Raw genomic sequence first — 22628 nt, 5'->3', positions numbered from 1 at the left:
AAATCCATTTAGAAGCGGTTTGGACATACAATAAAGGCTTACAGAATAGCAAAGCATGCTATTCCACTTCTACAGTACACTTTAGAAGTGGTTTGTCACATTTTGGAGATACCAGAATAGGTCCCATATGCCATTAAACAAAAATACAGAGTGCACTATTTGTTCATTCAGTACAAATTCAGGTCAGTGGGAAGTTTGGGATATAAAGCTTGTTTTGAAAAATAAGTATTAGCCATTACTGATATCATGCTGCAAATACGGAAAAATAAATTGAGTAACTTGGATTGTACCTCGGACACACAATCACAGGTTATGTGATTGTATGAATAGGCATATAATGCTGAAGTATTCACACAACAGGGGAGCAGGGGGGACATGTACCATGGAGAAGGAAGAAAAAAAACAACCCAGCATACAGTAGTACAGCAAGGATATGTGAGTACAGTATATTATGGTTTGAATCTCCAAATTCAATACTCACAAACCAGCAATATCATTGGGCATATCCAAAACTGTGGCAGGTGTAGGTTTCCAGTGTAATTCACTCGCACAGGTGACACAGAAAAGCAAAGCAATGATGGTGCAGAGGATACTTGAAAAGGTATTTATAAACCCAAAATGCCCATCCAAATTCAAGGCTTACATAGAGACAGTATAAACAAGCATTTGTATAAGCTCACTCGCGACTCCCGCGGGCAAGGTGAGTCACGTTCTCACATCACTAACGTTGAGAGCTGTTTATGATTTTTTTGCACATAAAATGCTGAAGAACTACTCCAGAACATAAATCATAATTGTCCATTTTGTCTGACTCTGGTCTCTATGCTATGAAACTGCTTGCCTGTGCTGGAGAAGATTGTAGTCCTATTCATTTCAGTTGAGCCCATCTCTTCTTCAGGACAACTTAGGAAGCTGGTTCACAGCATAGAGTAATGCCCCCCAATCTCGATAAATAAAAACAAATGAACAGATTGGGTCTGATGGATGTCAAAGAAGAGAACATTCAGCCTCTCTGTAGCTGCATTTATTAGTCACACTTCAGGATTTGAGAGCAGGAAAGGTTTTAAATTGCCTGAGATCCTAAAATCACATTTTGACCACTGTTTTGTATCCACTGAGGCATTAGCAGGGGCTCACAAGTTTCTTGTTATTGAAACTTAAATAATTGTTCATTAGGGTTATTTACACGCTGAAAGAGTTTAAATAAAAAGGCGCACTTTGATGCGGTATCAAGACAGAGAAAAAGTAATCCATAAAATGTTTCGGTCAAATTTCTCAAATGAAGCTAGACAAAATAAACAAAAGTAAATTAGGAACCTATGCAACTCTATACAGCTGCAGCGGCCGTTATTCAAACGAATCACGGCGCCGACTTCGTGTGCTCTGCTGTACTCCACGCAGCATGAACACGGCAAACCGCCCCAGGCACCCGCGCTTATCGCGATTGCTTTCTTGAATTTCATAGATTCTGTTTCTTTGGGTGCAATGAAATGAATGAATTGCAAGGTGTACAGTACTGTGCTACTGTGTCAATTTAAGGTGTCTAAAAACCAGAACTCTAAAATGCCATTTTCTGCACTCGCCGCACTCGCGTCTTAAGGCGGGAAGGTTGGAAGACATCCCGCGTCATGAGATAATTATTCTGATGTACACAACGCTTGATTTCTTTGAATAAAGGCCGCTGCAGCTGTATGTTTCCTAAACCCAAACATATATATTTTTTGCATGCAAAGCCAGTGAACACGTCTGCTCACATGTTAAAAATTCTATGAATACTATGAGTGTGTTATACATAACTTTTAGAAATACAGAATCTTAGCGAGCTCAAAAATCCAAACCCACAGTATTATTTACATACTTAGTATTGCAAACCACAGTGCTACTGGGAAAGTGACCTCAAATATACAATAGCAAACAAAGAATCCAAAATGCACAACCAATATGCCAAACGATTTAGTTAATTTATATATGTCTTAGTGTGGGTCATGTAGTTAAATCTTTTTGCCAAAACATGTTAAGCATGCCACCACGTCATAACTTTCACAACACAATTAGCACCAGACATGGCACATTAGTTGTGAGAACTATGAAATGACATAAGGAATGGAATAAGTGAACTCATTGGAAAACACACACAGTATGATCATGACATGGTTCTGTAAATGCCTTTATGATTGCACACAACATTTTAAGGGTCTAGAAGAAAATGAGACTTTGTGGATTATTTAATATTTTTATTGTCTCATGTTTCCTGTCTGCAAATCTGCTGCACAAAGTGATGAAAAAATAACAGAAGATGAATCAGATAAAAAAAAAAACATTTAACTACTTGGTTAAAAAAAGGTACGTTGAAAGCATGGGAATTGTTTTACCTTATATGACTGTTTGTAGATATAAATGTCATATCCACCATCAATCTTTTTTGTCTTGCTAAATAGGATGAGATCTTCAAAGAGAAAGACATGCCTTAAATATTTTTTTCTTCCACACCAGACAATGAACTCATCCTGACTTCTGAGTTGTCCTTGTTCTTTTAAATTCACCTGGTAATGTACAATTTAGAAAGTTAGTCGATTTTGTCTTTTGTCCTGTTTTACTATGTAACTTTTATTTTAATAGTTATTTAACATAACAATAAAAGTAAACAATTTTAAAGCTGGGGAAACAACAGGTAAAATATTATTTCTCTCTCTAGATATATATAGATCTCTATCTATCTATACAGATCTCTATCTATCTATCTACATGGATGGACAAGAAAGGGAAGGCATTTAGATTCTTTAAGTCAGAAGGGACGGAGACATCGTATCAGAATTATAAGGAATGTAACAAAAATTGCAAAAGGGCAATCAAATTAGCAAAAATGGATAATGAAAAAAGGATTGCAATAGAAAGTAAGGTCAACCCTAAAATGTTCTTTAAGTACCTTAAAAACAAAAAAATGAGAAAAGAAAATATAGGACCCTTTCAGTGTGAGACAGGTAGGCAGATTATTTACGATAAGGAAAAAGCAGAGGTATTAAACAATTTTTTGCCTCTGTGTTTACCAGGGAAGAATCAAGTTCAATAGTAGTGCCACAGGAGAAAGCCACAACCTACATATTAATGAACAATTGATTAACTGAGGAAGAAGTTCATAAGCGACTTGATAAAATTAAAGTAAATAAGGCACATGGCCCCGATGGCATACATCCAAGAGTTCTCAAGGAGTTAAGCTCAGTAATAGCCAAACCATTATATTTATTATTCAAGGACTCCATTTCCACAGGCTCAGTACCACAAGATTGGCGTAAAGCAGATCACAACCAGGGAATTACAGACCTGTAAGCCTGACTTCAATAGTGGGGAAACTACTTGAAGGTTTAATACGGGATAATATTCAGGAATACCTAATGGAAAACAAAATTATTAGTAATAGTCAGCATGGATTTATGAAGGATAGATCATGCCAAACTAACCTTATTTGTTTCTTTGAGGAGGCGAGTAGGATTTTAGACTAGGGTAATGCAGTTGATGTGGTCTACTTAGATTTTGCAAAGGCTTTTGATACGGTTTCACACAAGAGGTTGGTGTACAAAATACAGCAAATTGGACTCAGTAATACTATATGCACCTGGATTGAAAACCGGTTAAAGGACAGACAACGGAGGGTTGTCATAAATGGAACTTTTTCAGGTTGGGCTAAAGTCGTGAGTGGAGTACCTCAGGGATCGGTACTGGGACCCCTGCTTTTTAACTTGTTTATTAATGACCTTGAGTTTGGCATCGAGAGCAAACTCTCCATCTTTGCTGATGATACTAAATTGTGTATGGTAGTAGAATCAGAGCAGGATGTAATTTCTCTTCAGAAGGACTTGGAGAGACTGGAAACGTGGGCAGGTAAATGGCAGATGAGGTTTAATACAGATAAATGTAAGGTTATGCATTTGGGATGCAAGAATAAAAAGGTGAATTACAAATTAAATGGGAATAAATTGGGGGAATACTTGATGGAGAAGGATTTAGGAGTGCTTGTAGACAGCAGGCTTAGCAATAGTGCATTAAACGGGCAATAGATGGAAGGGAAGTAAACATAATGATGCCCCTTTACAAAGCATTAGTAAGACCACACCTTGAATATGGAGTACAATTTTGGGCACCAATCCTAAGAAAATACATTATGGAACTAGAGAGAGTGCAGAGAAGAGCCACCAAATTAATAAAGGGGATGGACAATCTAAATTCTAACATGAGGAGAGACTAGCTAAATTAGATTTATTTACATTAGAAAAGAGGCGTCTAAGAGGGGATATGATAACTATATACAGGCATACCCCGCATTAACGTACGCAATGGGACCGGAGCATGTATGTAAAGCGAAAATGTACTTAATGTGAAGCACTACCTTTTTTCCACTTATCGATGCATGTACTGTACTGCAATCGTCATATACGTGCATAACTGATGTAAATAATGCATTTGTAACAGGCTCTATAGTCTCCCTGCTTGCGCACAGCTTCGGTACAGGTAGGGAGCCGGTATTGCTGTTCAGGACATGCTGACAGGCGCATACGCGAGCTGCCGTTTGCCTTTGGGCGATATGTCCTTACTCGCGAGTGTACTTAAAGTGAGTGTCCTTAAACCGGGGTATGCCTGTACAAATATATTCGGGGACAATACAAGGAGCTTTCAAAATAACTATTAATCCCAAGGGCAGTACTAAGGACTCAGGCCATCCCATTAGGTTGGAGGAAAGGAAATTTCACCAGCAACAAAGTAAAGGGTTCTTTACAGTAAGGGCAGTTAAAATGTGGAATTCATTACCCATGGAGACTGTGATGGCAGATACAATAGATTTGTTCAAAAAAAGGTTGGACATCTTTTTAGATAGGAAAGGTATACACGGATATACCAAATAAGTATACATGGGAAGGATGTTGATCCAGGGATTAGTCCGATTGCCAATTCTTGGAGTCAGGAAGGAATTTATTTTTCCCCTTATGAGATATCATTGGATGATATGACTATGGGGTTTTTTGTTTGCCTTCCTCTGGATCAATAAGTAAGTATAGATATAGGATAAAGTATCTGTTGTCTAAATTTAGCATAACAGTAGGTTGAACTTGATGGACGTACGTATTTTTTCAACCTCATCTACTATGTAACGATATCTAGATCGCTATCTACTGGTATCTATCTAGATCTCTATCTATCTACCGAGATCTCTATCTATCTACCGAGATCTCTATCTATCTACCGAGATCTCTATCTATCTACCGAGATCTCTATCTACCGAGATCTATCTATCTACCGAGATCTATCTATCTACCGAGATCTATCTATCTACCGAGATCTCTATCGATAGAGAGATCTATCGATAGAGAGATAGAGCTCCATCTATCGAGATCTCTATCGAGATATAGATATATATCTATATCTATCTATAGATGTAGAGGTATCGGTAACGTGTTAGCCGAGCTTTAATAATCAAAAATGAATAGACGATACCGTTCTGTGGCTCACTAAACGCTTTTATTTGTGCGAGCTTTAGAGATACACTGATCTCTTCTTCCGGCAATGGTACATTTTAAGTTTAACCTTGTTGCTTTATTCAATGTACCATCGCCGGAAGAAGAGATCAGTGTATCTCCAAAACTCGCACAAATAAAAGCCTTTTGTTAGCCACAGAACGGTATCGTCTATTCATTTTTGATGATTATATATATATATATATATATATATATATCATAATTACCAGTCCATGAACCACCGCACGGCCCTGAGGAAGGTCTCCCTGTGGGACCGAAGTGTTGGCATTCGTGTAACAGTGTGTTTTCTAACATATTACTGTACTTTTGGATTAGTCCTTGCTGTATGCTGTCTCTTTTATTGGTTCATGGACTGGTAATTATGCTGTATCATTTTATGGGACAGGCATCTGCTTTATGCTCTACATCAGTGTGCTGACTGGCTCTGTGATATATATATATATATATATATATATATATATATATATATATATTGTTAGGTTACACATATTTGTATGTCTATATACATTTCTACCATCTAGTCTATCCATCTATTTTGGTATGTCACTTCTTGGTTTTAGTAGGAGTATTATGTTTTATTTAATGATATTTCCTTTTTAATAAGTATTGTTTATCGTTTTTTGATTGTTCCTACTCTAGGAATATATGCCAGGTACTCCCATTGGCATTTTTAACATTACTGATGTTTTTTTGTTCTGATGTTTATATATATATACATAATCTGTGTATAATAATGTAAAAAATATGCATATAAATTGTCATAATCCATCTGAAAAAAGAAAAAGTAAAATAATGTGGAGAACTTTGGAAGTGACATTTGTAACCTGAATATAGAAAAAGATGGTATTTTAACATAATCTGAATATTCTATTTTGTAGGTTAATTTCTAAAGTGTTAAATATCCAAAATACCACTTAGTATAGACCTTAATGAGGGGAAAATACCTACTGTATGAAGAGCAGTATATAACAATGAACTCATTCACTATAAGCATGACAAAGGTTTGACTGGCAAATACAAATGTATAAGTAATATATGCAGAATTATATATGCAGATATATATATGAAGTGGAAAAAAAGGGGGAAAAAAGGGTGGGGGAGGGAAATTTGTATACTCCAACATAATAAAAGTGAAGAAAAAAGCAGAGGGAAAGAGGGAAATATATGCACTCAACCCTCAATAAACATTGTATATGATAAATCAATGTAGGAATGGTGCCAAGTCCCAATCAGAGTTTAAACCAGAGGGAATTCCTGTTTTTAAAGTGAAGATCCAATATAATTCACGTTTATCCAGACGTTCCACTCTGTTGCCACCTCTGACTGGACTTGGCACATGTTCTATCCCCATATAATTGAAAGTATCAATGCTACCCATTTTACAATTGGTAAAATGATATGACACCGGATGAGTAAGGTCTCCTTTTTAATGAGTCCCATATGCTCCCTGATGCGTACCTTCAGGGCCCTGGTGGTTTCACACCTTAACCCCCTCCCCCCCTCCCCCCCCTTTTTTTCCACTTCATATATATATCTGCATATATAATTCTGCATATATTACTTATACATTTGTATTTGCCAGTCAAACCTTTGTCATGCTTATAGTGAATGAGTTCATTGTTATATACTGCTCTTCATAGGTATTTTCCCCTCATTAAGGTCTATACTAAGTGGTATTTTGGATATTTAACACTGTTTAGAAATTAACCTACAAAATAGAATATTCAGATTATGTTAAAATACCATCTTTTTCTATATTCAGGTTACAAATGTCACTTCCAAAGTTCTCCACATTATTTTACTTTTTCTTTTTTCAGATGGATTATGACAATTTATATGCATATTTTTTACATTATTGTACACAGATTATGTATATGTATATATATATATATATATATATATATATATATATATATATATATATATATATGTATATATTGTTAGGTTACACATATTTGTATGTCTATATACATTTCTACCATCTAGTCTATCCATCTGTTTTGGTATGTCACTTCTTGGTTTTAGTAGGAGTATTATGTTTTATTTAATGATATTTCCTTTTTAATAAGTATTGTTTATCGTTTTTTGATTGTTCCTACTCTAGGAATATATGCCAGGTACTCCCATTGGCATTTTTAACATTACTGATGTTTTTTTGTTCATGTTGTTAATAAAGTTGGTATCTTTTGAATTTTTTTTTACCCCTCACGTCGCGTGCTGACGTCATCACGCAGACGTCACTCTGAAAATTTCAGGAAGTGAATGCTGATGAATTGCAGCACGCTTCAAAGGGCTATAAAAACGGGCATGTGAGTACTTTAAAGTCACCTTGAAAAAGAGCTTACGCTCGAAACGCATTGGTGGGGGGGCCATGTACCCCATAATGTTGTTGTAACCCTTGCTGGAATCCATTAAATAATTTTTGTAATGGGCACAAGCTCTTTGGATGTTCTTTCATTTTTTGCTCCTGCTTTGCTGGTGCCTGCTTTTTCCTATTTGTCTCCTATAGTTATTTACCAACACCGGTTTAAAATAAGTCTGTGTAATTATATTGCCCTCTTGATCAACAGATAGTAAAAGATCAAGGAAGACCACTGATTTTGGACTAATAATATATGTAAATTTGTTGCCATGTAATGACTCCAAAATACATTTAAGTGCTTCCTCATCACCTTTCCAAATAACAATAATGTCATCGATGAAACGACCATAGTACACGAGGCCCTCCCCGAGCTCTAGATGTTGCCATAAGAAGAATTCCTCCCAGAACCCCATAAAGAGGTTAGCATAGCTTGGGACGAACCTCGTGCCTATGGCCGTTCCACAGATCTGAAAGGAAAAAACCCCAAACAAAAAATAATTGTGTCTCAAAATAAAATGGATGTGGTCTAACAAAAAATCCTTCTGCGGACCCCCAGCAAAATTCCACAAAAAGGTTCTGCCTCATGCGCTATTTTAACGAAATGTGGTAATCATAAATGTGACAGAGGCCGATGTATACCTTGCAAACATCTGGTTCTGGCATTAAATATACCTCACATTCTAAAGATGGCACATTTAAAGTTAAAACAAATATTAATTGCCTAAACACACATATTGTGTACATGCTATCATGCAGTTGCGGCCCATAATATGTGGGTCGAACTATTAGACCTATGAGTACACGCTTTCTTGAACATAGGCGTAATGTGATAAACGGCAATAACACACATAGCGTGTCACGTCATTTTAACCTAGTTCATAATAAAGACCCGAGTTCATTTAAGTAATAATCCCCTGAAGAACAGGGCATTACTGGCCAATAATGCCCTGGCTGGAAGAATTGAAGGCCCGAGGCGAAGCCGAGAGACTTTAACCCAGCCAGGGCATTATTAGCCAGTAATGCTCTGTTTTTCTGGGATTATTATTATTATAGGATAAAAATGTTGGGGTTTTTTCATAAATAGAGGTGAGGGGGATAAGGGGGGAGGGGAAGAAGAGGTGAGGGGGGAGAAGAGAGGTGAGGAGGGTGGAGAGAGGTGGGGGGGAGAGAGAGGTGAGGGGAGGGAGAGGTGAGGGGCAGAGGTGAGGGGGAAGAGAGAGGTGAGGGGTGGGAGAGAGAGGTGAGGGGGGAGAGAGAGGTGAGGGGGGAAAGAGGTAAAGGGAGGAGAGGTGAGAAGAGATGTGAGGGGAGAAGAGAGGGTGGGGAAGAGAGGAGAGGGTGGGGAAGAGAGATGGGGGAAAGAGAGGTGAGGGAGAAGAGAGAGCTGAGAGTAGAAGAGAGGTGAGGTGGGAAGAGAGAGAGGTGAGGGGGAAGAGAGAGAGGTTAGGGGGGGGGGAAGAGAGAGAGGTTAGGAGGGAAGAGAGAAAGGTAGGGGGAAGAGAGAGTGGTAGGGGGAGAGAGAGGTGAGGGGAAGAGAGAGGTTAGGGGGGAAGAGAGAGAGGTGAGGGGCAAGTGGTGTAAGAAATATTACTTTGTTGCAAGCAACAAAGTTACTAGTTGGGACGCCAGCTTCTGACAGCGCTAGCAGTTGTGAGAGTGAGACACTGCATAAAGAGGAGCGGAGGTGCAGCTGTGAGAGTGAGAGAGACTGCATATGCTGCCGAGCTCTGAGCTGTGTAAGGAGAGGAGCGGACTGTTAACTGTTTTTAATTCAAATTCTCACAGCGCTCCCCCTGCATCTCTGAAAGGTGAATTGGCAAGTTGCCAAAAATTCCGGGCATTACTGAATGAATAATGCCCGGAATTTTAACCAATCAGAGAGCAGGGATTTCAATAATGGCCGGAATTTTAGAGCTTTAGTCTACATTAACTATTATGGGACTTGAAAAATATCACCTCTTACATTAGAGGGTGATAGATTTAGGTTATTATGTAGAAGGGCAACAAGAAGAAGAAACACTGGGTGGAGCAAAGACACTACCACCCGGTGTTCATTTTATTCACATGGTTCGTCGTTAGCATTGAATGTGACGTTCATTAGAAGCACTTGTCAGCAAGTTGTTATTAGATTTGTCTGCATCTATTTACCTGTGCTTCTACAGGACACTTTGCCGGTTGTGCTGACCACTTGGCTACCATCATTAGAGATACATTTTCACTTGATGGATATAGCACAACTTATTATTTTTAGGCATTTATAGCACTAACTTTGTACTAATTTGGTTCCGATTTATTATCACGTATACTTAATACATTTGGTTTTAAGTTATTTATCTTTCATTACATATAGGACCAGATTATTGTCTCTGACTGCATATCTCTATTTAGACAGGTTACTCTCCCTTCACAGATATTGAGTGCAGTATAAAGGGACTTATCCGGGTGGTAGTGTCTTTGCTCCACCCGGTGTTGTTTCTTTTTGTTGCCCATTTACCCACCCTTATGCACCAATCTGTTTTTTGACCTCTGGTCAATTTAGGTAGAGCGGGTTTCATTTCTTTTTGCTCCTATTATGTAGAAGGGAAACTTTTTGGATCTACCAGTTATGCACATTAGCCCCCAGTGGATTCAATGAATGTATAGATACCAGCACGTTAGTATAGTTTAGCTATACATCTGCCTACATTAAATATTAACTGACACAAAAGTGTACTATTCTGCTCTCCTATTACATAAGTAGAATATCATAAATGGATAGGCTAACTTCTAGCCGTTTTTTTTAGTACTCAAATTGAGTGGGAGCTAGAATAGTTGAAAGGGATAATTATACCCCTACAGTATAATAGACTAACTGGCAACACAAAAGTGTACTATTCTGCTCTCCTATTACATAAGTAGAATATTTTTATACATTAAGTATTAGTAATTTTATTGTTGCTCCTTTAGCTTCGACTCTTTCTCCACTCACTCATCTTGAGGCTCTTTTAGTAGTATTGTTTCGAATTTTTATTATAGTAATTTTGCACAGCACAATGAGTAATGCTTTATTGAAATTATAGTAAAATTACAAAAATTGTGAGTACTATAGAATTTTTATAGCCAATATTATATGCCCAGGACATACTTGAAAACGAGAGGTAACTCTCAATGTATTACTTCCTGGTAAAATATTTTATTTAATAAAATAAATAAATATGTATTTTAAACATATCAAATCATTATTTGATTAATTCATGATACTGATTGGTCCCTCCTCTCTATATGAGATCACCCATAGCTTGCATGTTATAGGTGTTTATAAATGTGTTTATATTTAAAAATTGTTATATGATGTTGTTGTGATATTATATTATTGTAGTAATTATAGGTTTATATATTTAAATATATAATTGTTTAGCCTCTTGTGCAGCACTGAGGAGCTCTCTTATTGGTGATCCGTCACCTAAATCCCCATTGGTAATTCAGTTGTTAGGCAGCTTGGTTGGCTGGTGTTCTAATACCTACAGTAGCAACGTGAGAGTACTTCAGACGCTGCTATCCGACACAACCCATAACCCTCTGGTGAAGTCGCCGTGAGCAACGAAACACGTAAGGACCCTTCTAAACACGGCATTACGTGGCGACATGATTGAGGCCGGATCGTGTCTGGACTACTATTCAGCTCGTCCTTCAACAGCAAGGCATTCCTACCATCCAGGCGTGTAAGTTGTTTGTTTGGAGAGCCATGCATCATTTCTTCTATGGAGCATTTTCTTCTTCTTGGCGGTGATATATTCACAAATTGCTTGTTACAATTTTATTTATTCTAAGTGTACCTTTTCCCCACCCTTCCCCCTTATTAAATTACTTGTTATGCTATGTGGGGCATGCTCTCCTTTTCCCCCCTATCTAGGTATATCCACAGGATCTGGTTTTATCCTATTGAGAGCAGCATCCTATCCCCACTGCTGAGATTGGACTTCATTGTCGTCTATTGACTGGCTGGATAATCTGGGACTGGTTTTTATGTGCAGTGCAGATAGGGTATATGGTCAGCGCACAGTGGAAAGAAGTAGTGGAAAACAAAGATTCAGTATGGGTACATGAGAGCTTCGATCTCTTGCTGAAAATGAAAGGGGGCTCAATGCAGCACTTGCGTACTTCGTCAGAAACGCGTCGTTCCTGTCACCCGTGCACCATTCTGAGCTAGATCAGCCACCGTAGCCCTGAAGGTTCCCTGTGATTCGACCCCATCGACGGACGCGGAAGTGGGAGTCAGCCGTGAGCAGCGGACCAGAACGGGCCGCAATAGAGCTGCAAAAACTGTTTGTTATATGTAAGTTGCTTTTACTTATGTTTGTTGTTTAATAAATGTTATTACTTACACATGGTTTGCGATTGTCATCCCATATATGGGGGACGGGAGAGATACTAACCTACAGATAGAAGCAGACGGTGTGACCGTTCTAAACACTTCAAAGAGGAGTGACCAGCTGTCGAAAGATACTATTAAGAGACTTTGACTCACACAGGGCCGTGTGAGTAGCATTTGATTATAATTATTTTTATACTGCTGCATTGAGCCCCCTTTCATATTCAGGAAGAGAGCGAAGCTCTCATGTACCCATACTGAATCTTTGTTTTCCACTACCTTTTTTCCCACTACTTCTTTCCACTGTGCGCTGACGATATACCCTATCTGCACTGCTCTAAAAGGATCAAGGGAAGATCCTGACCTGGTCAAGCTGCCAACCAACAGAGGGGCCAGTATATTCATTTTGTATTACCTGGTTTTGATCCTATTATTGTGTATAAACACTGAACACTATATCCACCAGGGAGCGCCATAGTTATCTGTAGTATCCTGGTTTTATATGTTTCATGTTGGTTGTCTTTTTGTGTGTCTATTACATCTTGTCATAAGTATTATATTAATTTGGTTATTATCCCTTCAATTGATTATCCCTTGTTATTCCAATAAGACTGCGTCAGTTAAAATATCCATGCATAATATCTAATTTGGTGATTATTTATATATTTTTTTAATTGGCTATATATATATATATATCACCCAAAAATCTACTCGCCGAACCAAAAAATCTACTCGCCACCTAGTCCCGCCCAACCCCGCCTCTAGTCCCACCCCCAACCCTGCCCCCAGCCCCGCATTTAAAAAAAACCATAAATGAAATAAATTGAATAAATTCCTAGTAAGAACATTTGTTTTTGACATAAGTTTATTTATTGTATTACATTATACTACAATTAGTCCTTGTTGTGTGTGTGTGTGTGTGTGTGTGTGTTTATGTGTGTGTGTATAAATGTCGAATCTAGAAAAAAAAGCCAGATGTGAATGACTAGTTTCCTGCACCCCTTAATGCCTGCCTGGATGCCCCCGCTTCACAATATTTAAAGCAGCAATCCCGCCTGGGATCTTACCTGATCCGCAGACCCTCAATGTCCAGGTACCCTCATTCCCGCAATGTTATACTGTACATTGGAGAGGAGGTGTTCCATATCGGTCTTCTGGGGTACGGGGGATTCCGATGTCTCCCGTGTGATCCGAGTTAGATCTGGAAGAAAGCAGTATAGGTTATTTCGGTGTAGTATAGGGCAGTTAAGATATACAAGGTTAATTAAATATCCAGAGTCAGAGAGGGTGAGACAGAGAGGGTGAGACAGAGAGGGTGACACAGAGAGAGGGTGAGACAGAGAGAGGGTGAGACAGAGAGAGGGTGAGACAGAGAGAGGGTGAGACAGAGAGAGGGTGAGATAGAGAGAGGGTGAGACAGAGAGAGGGTGAGACAGAGAGAGGGTGAGAGAGACGGAGAGAGAGGGTGGGAGAGAGACGGAGAGAGAGGGTGAGAGAGACGGAGAGAGAGGGTGAGAGAGACGGAGAGAGAGGGTGAGAGAGACGGGAGAGAGGGTGAGAGAGACGGAGAGAGAGGGTGAGAGACGGAGAGAGGGTGAGAGAGACGGAGAGAGGGTGAGAGAGACGGAGAGAGGGTGAGAGAGATGGAGAGAGGATGAGAGAGAGAAGGTGAGAGACAGAGAGAGAGAGAAGGTGAGAGAGACGGAGAGAAGGTGAGAGAGACGGAGAGAAGGTGAGAGAGACGGAGAGAAGGTGAGAGAGACGGGAAGAAGGTGAGAGAGTGAGAGAGACGGAGAGAGAGAAGGAGAGAGAGAAGGAGAGAGAGATGGAGAGAGAGACGGAGAGAGGGTGAGAGAGACGGAGAGAGGGTGAGAGAGACGGAGAGAGGGTGAGAGAGAGGCTGATAGAGATGGAGAGAGGGTGAGAGACAGAGAGAGGGTGACTGTGGGGGGATAGGGTGACTGGGTGGGGTGACTGACTGGGTGATTGGGTGGGGTTACGGGGTGAGGTGACGGGGTGTCTGACTGGGTGGGGATTACTGACTGGGTGACTGGGCAGGGGGCAGGGGGGTGGGATGACTGACTATGACTGACTATGACTGACTGGGTGGGGGGGTATTACTGACTGGGTGGGGGGGTATTACTGACTGGGTGAGGGGGTATGACTGACTGACTGGGTGGGGGGGGGTATGACTGACAGGGTGGGGGGGTATGACTGACTGGGTGGGGAGGTATGACTGGGTGGGGGGATGACTGACTGGGTGGGGGGATGACTGACTGGGTGGGGGGGTACCTCTGGTGTCCTACACGTTCTCTCTCTCATACACACACACACACACACTCTCATACACACACACACACACACACTCTCTCTCTCTGTGGGGGGGGGGGATCGGAGAGGGGGGGAAGCGGAGACAGCCACGGGGACCGAAGGGAACACCCCTGCTGGCATCTCCCGCCCCGCGCAAGCAGCCGCGGGCACCGAGGGAAAGCGGGGATCGTAGGGCAAGCGGGACCGGGGGGAACATTTCCTGCCCCGCGCGAGCAGCCACGGGAACAGGAGCGGAGACCAGAGGAGAAGCGGGTCCGGGGGGGGAACATCCCCTGCTGTCATCTCCTGCCCCGCGCGTGCAGCCACGGGGACAGGAGCGGAACCGGAGTGCAAGCGGGACGGGGAGGGGGTGGGGGTGAAATCCCCTGCTGTCATCTCCTGCCCCGCGCGTGCAGCCACGGGGACAGGAGCGGAGACAGAGCGGATGAGGGGGGAAGCGCGGGCAGGAGACAGGGACCGCGCGCGCGAGGAGCAGGAGCAGCCATTACTTACCCCTGCAGAGAAGGGCTCCATTCCGCGTCACGCCCAATTGGCCAATCAGCCAGGAGGATATTTTGTTATTTATTTATTTTTTTAAAAATTGCGCAGAGCAGGGGAAAAAAGTAGCTGGCCACCGTAAAATTTCCGTTCGCGCCTGGCGAGTGGGCGACCGGGTTTGTCGAGCACTGTATATATATATATATATATATATATATATACAGTGTTCGACAAATCGCCCAAAAATCTACTCGCCCAACCAAAAAATCCACCTAGTCCCGCCCCCAACCCTAGTCCCGCCCCCAACCCCGCTTTAAAATAAAATATATAAATAAAATACATTTAATAAATTCCTAGCCAGAACAACATTCGTTTTTGACATAAATGTCTTTATTGTATTACATTATACTATAATTAGTCCTTGTTACGTGTGTGTGTGTGTAAATGTCGATCTAGAAATAAAAGCCAGGTGTGAATGACTAGTTTCCTGAACCCCTTAACCAGTGTCTGGACGTCCCCGCTTCACAATATCTAAAGCAGCAATCCCACCTGGGATCTTACCAGATCCGCAGTTCCTCAATGTCCAGGTACCTCATTCCCACAATGTTATACATTGGAGGGGATGTGTTCCCTACCTCTCTTCTGGGTTAGGGGGGGTTCCGATGTCTTCCGTGTGAAGCTTGAGTCAGATCTGGAAGAAAGCAGTATAGGTTATTTCCGTGTAGGGCAGTTAAGATATATAGGGTAAATAAGAGATCCAGATCCAGAGTGTGAGAGTGTGGGTGACAGAGAGAGTGGGGGAGAGAGAGAGTAGTGGAGAGAGAGAGCGAGTGTGGGGGAGAGACAGAGAGAGAGTGTGGGGGAGAGAGAGAGAGAGTGTGTGGGGGAGAGAGAGAGAGTGTGGGAGAGAAAGTGTGGGGGAGAGAGAGAGAGAGAGTGGGGGGGAGAGAGAGAGTGTAGGGGAGAGAGAGAGAGTGTGGGGGAGAGAGAGAGAGAGAGAGTGTGGGGGGGAGAGAGAGTGTGGGGGGGAGAGAGAGTGTGGGGGAGAGAGAGAGAGAGTGTGGGGGGGAGAGAGAGTGTGGGGGATCTTACCTGATCCGCAGTTCCTCAATGTCCAGGTACCCTCATTCCCGCAATGTTAGGTGTTCCCTACCTGTCTTCTGGGTTAGGGGGGGTTCCGATGTCTTCTGTGTGAAGCTTGAGTCAGATCTAGAAGAAAGCAGTATAGGTTATTTTGGTGTAGTATAGGGCAGTTTAGATATATAGGGTAAATAAGAGATCCAGAAACAGAGTGTGAGACAGACACAGGGAGAGGGTGAGAGAGAGAGGGGGGGTTTGAGAGAGATAGGGGGTGTGTGAGAGAGAGATAGGGTGTGTGTGAGAGAGAGAGAGAGAGGGGGTGTGAGAGAGAGAGGGGGTGTGAGAGAGAGATAGACACAGGGTTTGAGAGAGAGAGAGAGGGTGTGAGAGAGAGGGTGTGGGGGAGAGAGAGAGGGTGTGAGAGAGAGGGTGTGGGGGAGAGAGAGAGGGTGAGAGAGAGGGTGTGAGAAGGTGCGAGAGAGAGAGGGTGGAGAGGGGGCGAGAGAGAGGGGGCGCAAGAGAGAGGGTGACGGGGGTGGGGTGACTGGGGTAACTGGGTGGGGTGACTGGGTGGGATGATGGGGTGACTGGGTGGGGTGACTGGTTGACTGGGGTGACTGGTTGACTGGGGTGACTGGGTGGGGTGGCGGGGTGACTGGGTGGGGTGGCGGGGTGACTGGTTGACTGGGTGGGGTGGCGGGGTGACTGGATGGGGTGGCGGGGTGACTGGTTGACTGGGTGGGGTGACGGGGTGACGGGGTCGGGTGACTGGGTGGGGTGATGGGGTGACTGGGTGGGGTGACTGGGTGGGGTGACTGGTTGACTGGGTGGGGTGACGGGGTGACTGGGTGGGGTGACTGGTTGACTGGGGTGACGTGACTGGTTGACTGGGTGGGGTGACTGGGGTGGGGTGACACTTCTGGTATCCCACACACACACACGCACACCCATGCACACACACACACACACTCTCCCATGCATACACATACTCTCCCATGCATGCATGCATGCACAGACACACACACACACACACACACACTCTCTCCCATGCATGCATGCACACACACACACACACTCTCCCATACACACACACTCTCCCATACACACACACTCTCCCATACACACACACACACACACACACACACACACACACACACACACACACACACACACACACACACTCTCCCATACACACACACACACACGACAGGGGGAAGAAGAGGAAAGGCTGCACGACCGAGCACCACCACCACCACTGCCCCGCTCGCCCCCCTGCGACCATCTCCCGCCCTGCACGGGCAGCCACGGGACCGTGGGGAAGCGGAGACCAAGGAGGTAAGAGGGGAACACCCCCGCTACCATCTCCCACCCCACGCGGGGATCTGGGAAGCGGGAAGTGGTGCATGAAGCCGGGAAAACGCCCACTACCATCACCCGTCCCGCGCTGGTATCGCGGGAAGCCGGGGTAAGCGGGGACACCCCCCACTACCATCACCCGCCCGCGGGGATCGCGGGAAGCCGGGGTAAGTGGGGAACACCCCACTACCATCACCCGCCCCGCGCGTGGACCGGGGAAAGCTGGATGTGGCGCGGGAAGCTGGGGGGAAAAAGGGGGGGACACCTCCGCCCCGTGCGGATAAGCGGGGCCGGGGAGAGAAGGCGGAACACCCTTGCTACCATCTCTAGCCACGCGTGGGTATTGGGGGGGGGGGGAAGCGGGGAGTAAGGGGGAACTGCAGGAGGCAGGGAAGGAGCAGAGGGGATGGAGGATTGGAGAGTACTTACTCTAGTACTCTCCAACAGATCTCTGGCCAGAAAAAATGGCCGCTCATTGGGGGCTGGCTCATATAGAGCCTGGCCGCGCACCCACAAAGCCTGGGAGCGCGCGCCAATCAGCTGTCAGGTAGGGGGAGTTATTTATTTATTTATCTTTTCAGCGCGAGCAGGGAAAATTCAGCGCGAGCGGGGAAATTTAAAAAAACAAGCACGTGTTCTGCTTGAGCCAATATTTACTCGCCCGGGGGTTAAATCCACCCGCCCCGGGCGTGTAAATGTATAGGATTGTCGAACACATACAGTGGTTGACAAATCACCAAAAAATCTACTCGCCACACAAAAAAATCTACTCGCCCGGGGCGAGCAAATGTATAGGTTTGTCGAACACTGTGTATATATATATATATATATATATATATATATATATATATATATATATATATATATACACACACACATACACACACACACACACACACACACACACACACACACACACACACACACACACACACACAGCAACCAACAGAAATTTTGGGGCCCAGAAAAAGGAAAAGCAACTCCCTCAGGAGCCCAGCAGGTATGAGCCTGCAGGAGTGTGGGGGAGGAGTGGGCATGGGCCTGTAGAGATGGATGTAGATATGAGCCTGGGGTGGGGGGGGGGGAGGGAGAGATATGGGCTGGGAGATACGAAGAGGGGGGATATGAGTCTGGAGAGGGGATGGGGGATAAATATTGGCCCTGGGGAGCGGAGGTGGGGAGATATGAGCTCTGAGAGGTGGTGGGGGGAGATATGGGACTGGAGAGGGAGGGGGGAGATATGGGACTGGAGAGGGAGGGGGAAGATATGGGACTGGAGAGGGATGGGGAGATATGAGACTGGAGAGGGAGGAAGAGATATATTGACCAAGAGAGGGGTGGGTGGGGGAGAAGGAGAGAAAAATAGGAAGAAAGGTGTGGGGGGGGGATCATTAACTCACAAATAGACACTAGGACAAAGACAGGCACGAGGCACACAAAGGGCACAATACCACACACACACACACACACACACACACGCACGCACACACACACGCACACACACACACACACACAATAATGAAGGATACCGTGAACACCTACTTTTAGTATGGATCCTGGGTTATCCATCTGTATAAACAACTGCACAGCCAGCAAGGATCCAGTGTTTGAACAGGTTTTCCCCGCACTGCAGTTGCTTATATTATTATCTAGTCCCCACCCATAAGGAGGGCCCCTCCAATTCAGGCTTTTGGTAACTTCACTAAAATGAGCTGCCAAATTTGCTCTCCTATGGAACATACCAGACTAGTGTGTGTTTTTACTGCTTGGGGAACAAACAGGGGGCCCAGGATCCTTAACCCACTGGGCCCCTGACAGCAGTTCCAGCAGCCCTCCCCCTCGTCAGCAACCCTAACCTCAAATATACAACCGTAACAAAGAAGCCCCAATACACATCCAATATGACATATTATTTGGTTAATGTTTATATGTTTTTTCTAATCCTAAGTATTGTAAATGGAATACAATATTTTGGCCAAAACATGTTAAACCTGCAACGACGTCAATGTAGACCCCCTTCATTAGGCACATACATTACCAATTTTAGACTGTGTCCTTTGTATTTCCTCCACTGCATATAGAAGAGAGGAAAAAGATACAATAGATATCTTTAAAAAAAAAAAAAAGAAGCTGGACAGCTTTTCAGAAAGCAAAGATATACAGGGTTTTACCAAATAAGTAAACATGGAAAGGTTGTTGATCCAGGGAGAAATCGGATTGCCATTATTGTCAGATTGCCATTATTGTCAGGTAGGAATTTATTTGTTCCCCTTATGAGACAGCATTGGATGATGTTTCACTGGGGTTTTTTGTTTGCCTTCCTCTGGATTAAGATACTGTAATTACAAATATAGGATAAGTGTGTGTCGTCTAAATTTAACATAGGTTGAACTCAATGGAAATATGTCTTTTCTCAACCTAATTTACTATGTAAAAAAACAATGATATATTCATGGAATGTGTGACATGTACTATATGCGGTGCCTAAGGGGTTGACATTTAGAAGCACTACAGTAGCGACAAAGTTTATTCGAGCAAATGCCGCTCGGCAGGATGCGTGGCGGCAGCGTGGAGAAGCGTTGGGAAGCGGCTCGTTCGCGTGACGTCGGTGACGTCACAGTCAAGCGAGCGCCCGGCTTCCCCGGCTTCCCCGGCTTCCCCGACTCCCCTGAAGGTTTGAAGTGAGGTAAGCGGGGGAGCGGGGAAGCAGAGGGGCACAGCAGGCGCAGCTAGAGGGTCGGGAAGATGTTTAAATTGCTCGCGGATTGGAGGGGGGGGGGAACGGAGGGGACGCAGTTGGATGCGGCTGATGTGCTGACTTTCCTCAGCACCAGCCGGAGTAAATCCCGGTGAACCGGCGGCATTTGCTGCAATAAACTTTGTCGGTGCTGTATATGTAAGATACAGTGCAGTTAAAACTGGTTAAAAAGCCATAAGTGCCCTCAGAAATAGTGAAAAAAGATCTAAAAATAGGACTAGGGAGAAAAAAATATTTCAAAGCATATCACTAATCATAAAGAGAGTTGAGGATTCAACATGACATTTTATGAGAACACAGATGACACAGGGTATAAACCAGCAGAGGTAGAACGAGAAAAAACACCAATGATGCCATGCGTCCTTCCAGAAGCAGTGGCAAAGGCACTAATATCCATGAAGAATGGGAAGGCTCCCGGAAAGATGGAATTACAACTGAAATCTTGAATGAAGCTAGGGAATAAGTAGAGAAAAACCTTGCAAAACTCTTTACATGCTGCTTGAACAGGGAAATGGCATAATTATTCTCATCTACAAGAAAAAGAGACAAAGAAGACCTCAAGAACTACAGTCTAATTACAAGATTTTTTTTTTTACGAAGATACTCGCTAATTGACGGAAAAAATCTCTTTGACCAGCCTAGGGAACAAATGGGATTGTACAGTTGATATAAAACAATGGACTACATCCAAGTCATACAAGAAGTGATTTCCCAAAGTAATGAATATTATCTACCACTCATTTTAAGATTTGTAGACTATCGAAAAACATTGGATTCTGTCTCCGCAGTTTTAAGTACTGTACATTAAGAAAACAAAGTGTTGAAGAAACATGCATTTATAAGAAACATTTATGAGAATGCCACATCAACCATTAAACTACATGAAGATACAAGCAAGATAAAGATCAGCAAGGGAGCGTGACAAGCGCCACCAAAGCTTTTCACAGCAACATTTGAAGAATTGTTGAAGATATTGAATTGAAAAACAATGGGATATAATTGAGTAACATACGATTTGCAGATGACATTATTTTTGCTACAAGTCCAGAAGACCTCCAGCAACTAATCAGAGAACTCGCCGAAGCAAGTAAGAAAATGGGCCCTCATATAAAGCTCCTCAAGACCAAAGTGAAGTTCAACAAATATTTCAACTCTTCAAATATAGAAATAAATGGAATAAAACTAGAAGAAGTTGAAGATTATGTCAACCTTGGCCGGCAAGTAACAAACGATGGGAAACTTTTGAAAGAAATCAATGGGAGAATGAAGATGGAATGGAGTGCATTTGGAAGAAAGATAGTTTTTTAAGGAAACCTTCCATTGTGCTTCAAGAGGAAAGTGTATTCCACCTGTACTCACATATGGATGTGAAACTTGGACCTTATTTGAGAAGATAATTCAGAAGCGTCAGACAATGCAAAGAAGTATAGAGAGATGTATGTTGGGTATCACACAAAGAGACAGGGAAAAGAATGAACGAGTCCGATGTGTAAAAGAAAATGGTGTTGACATCATAACATGGGTATAGAACACTACTAGCTAATAACATACAAAAAAGCGCTTAACCTAAATATAAAACCTGTGAGGTGTTTGTGCCTATTGCACTAATAGAAATAGAAAATGTGCACCTTATCAGATGCCTAATGATCACTCAGTGTTATATGTGAATTAACAATAAGTGCCTAATAAACGATATTCCTTGAGCGGTGATAAACCTCAAATAGGAATGGCAGCCTATGGAAACAATATACAAATCTTCCCAAAACTTGTTACCACAGAATATACAAAAAGAGAAACAATTCCCTGGCGCAAACAATTGTGACACCAGTCCCAAATATTTGTATCCAGATCAGATCAAAGTCCTGGGTTCCGGTCCCAATAGATCACTTCAGTGGGTAATCTTGAGGACCGTGGCTGTTGAGGATCGTGGCTTCTTTGTTTGAGAGCTTCCCGAGACCCCTGGATCGGAGGGTGAAGACATCTGAGGCCTCCCTTATCCAGTCTGGAGCTGCTGTTGTGGCACAAATTCAAAACTCATCCGTTCAGTATGAGATCCTTTGTAGCAATTGCTGGTATGATGCAGTGCGGCTGCAGATAACACATGTAGAATATTGCTTGATCTGCAGTGTTGGTTTGACATACAGCAGTACTTGTGAAATAAAGAGCTTTCCTTGGCATGTAAAAAGGAATCCAGGCTCAAAACAGCCTGGATTCCTTTTTTCATGCAAGGGAAAGCTCTATTGGTACTTGCCGTGGTCCTGGGTTGGAGAGAGAAGAGTAGTCAGTATCCATAAGCCGTGGTTGAGGAGAGAGCAGGGGTCCAATAACAAGCCGAAGTCCAGATGTACAGAAGAGACAGGTCCAGGTATGAGCAGGGGTCAAAAC

General features: G+C 43.0%; 1 protein-coding gene across 6 annotated transcripts in view; it reads right to left on the bottom strand.

The window, feature by feature from the left end:
* The window catches only part of PLEKHG4B (pleckstrin homology and RhoGEF domain containing G4B), a 378808-nt gene that overhangs the window by 11488 nt on the left and 344692 nt on the right, over nt 1-22628 (bottom strand). For all 6 annotated transcript variants that reach the window (XM_075586405.1, XM_075586404.1, XM_075586400.1 and 3 more), the window contains one exon: nt 2373-2543. In XM_075586405.1, the coding sequence (XP_075442520.1) occupies nt 2373-2543 (171 nt within the window). The remainder of the gene's footprint in view (nt 1-2372; nt 2544-22628) is intronic.

Source organism: Ascaphus truei, chromosome 2, assembly GCF_040206685.1.
Source record: "Ascaphus truei isolate aAscTru1 chromosome 2, aAscTru1.hap1, whole genome shotgun sequence".
NCBI lineage: Eukaryota > Metazoa > Chordata > Amphibia > Anura > Ascaphidae > Ascaphus > Ascaphus truei.
Note: the sequence above shows the minus strand (reverse complement) of the source record. Positions and strands in the feature narration are given on the sequence as shown.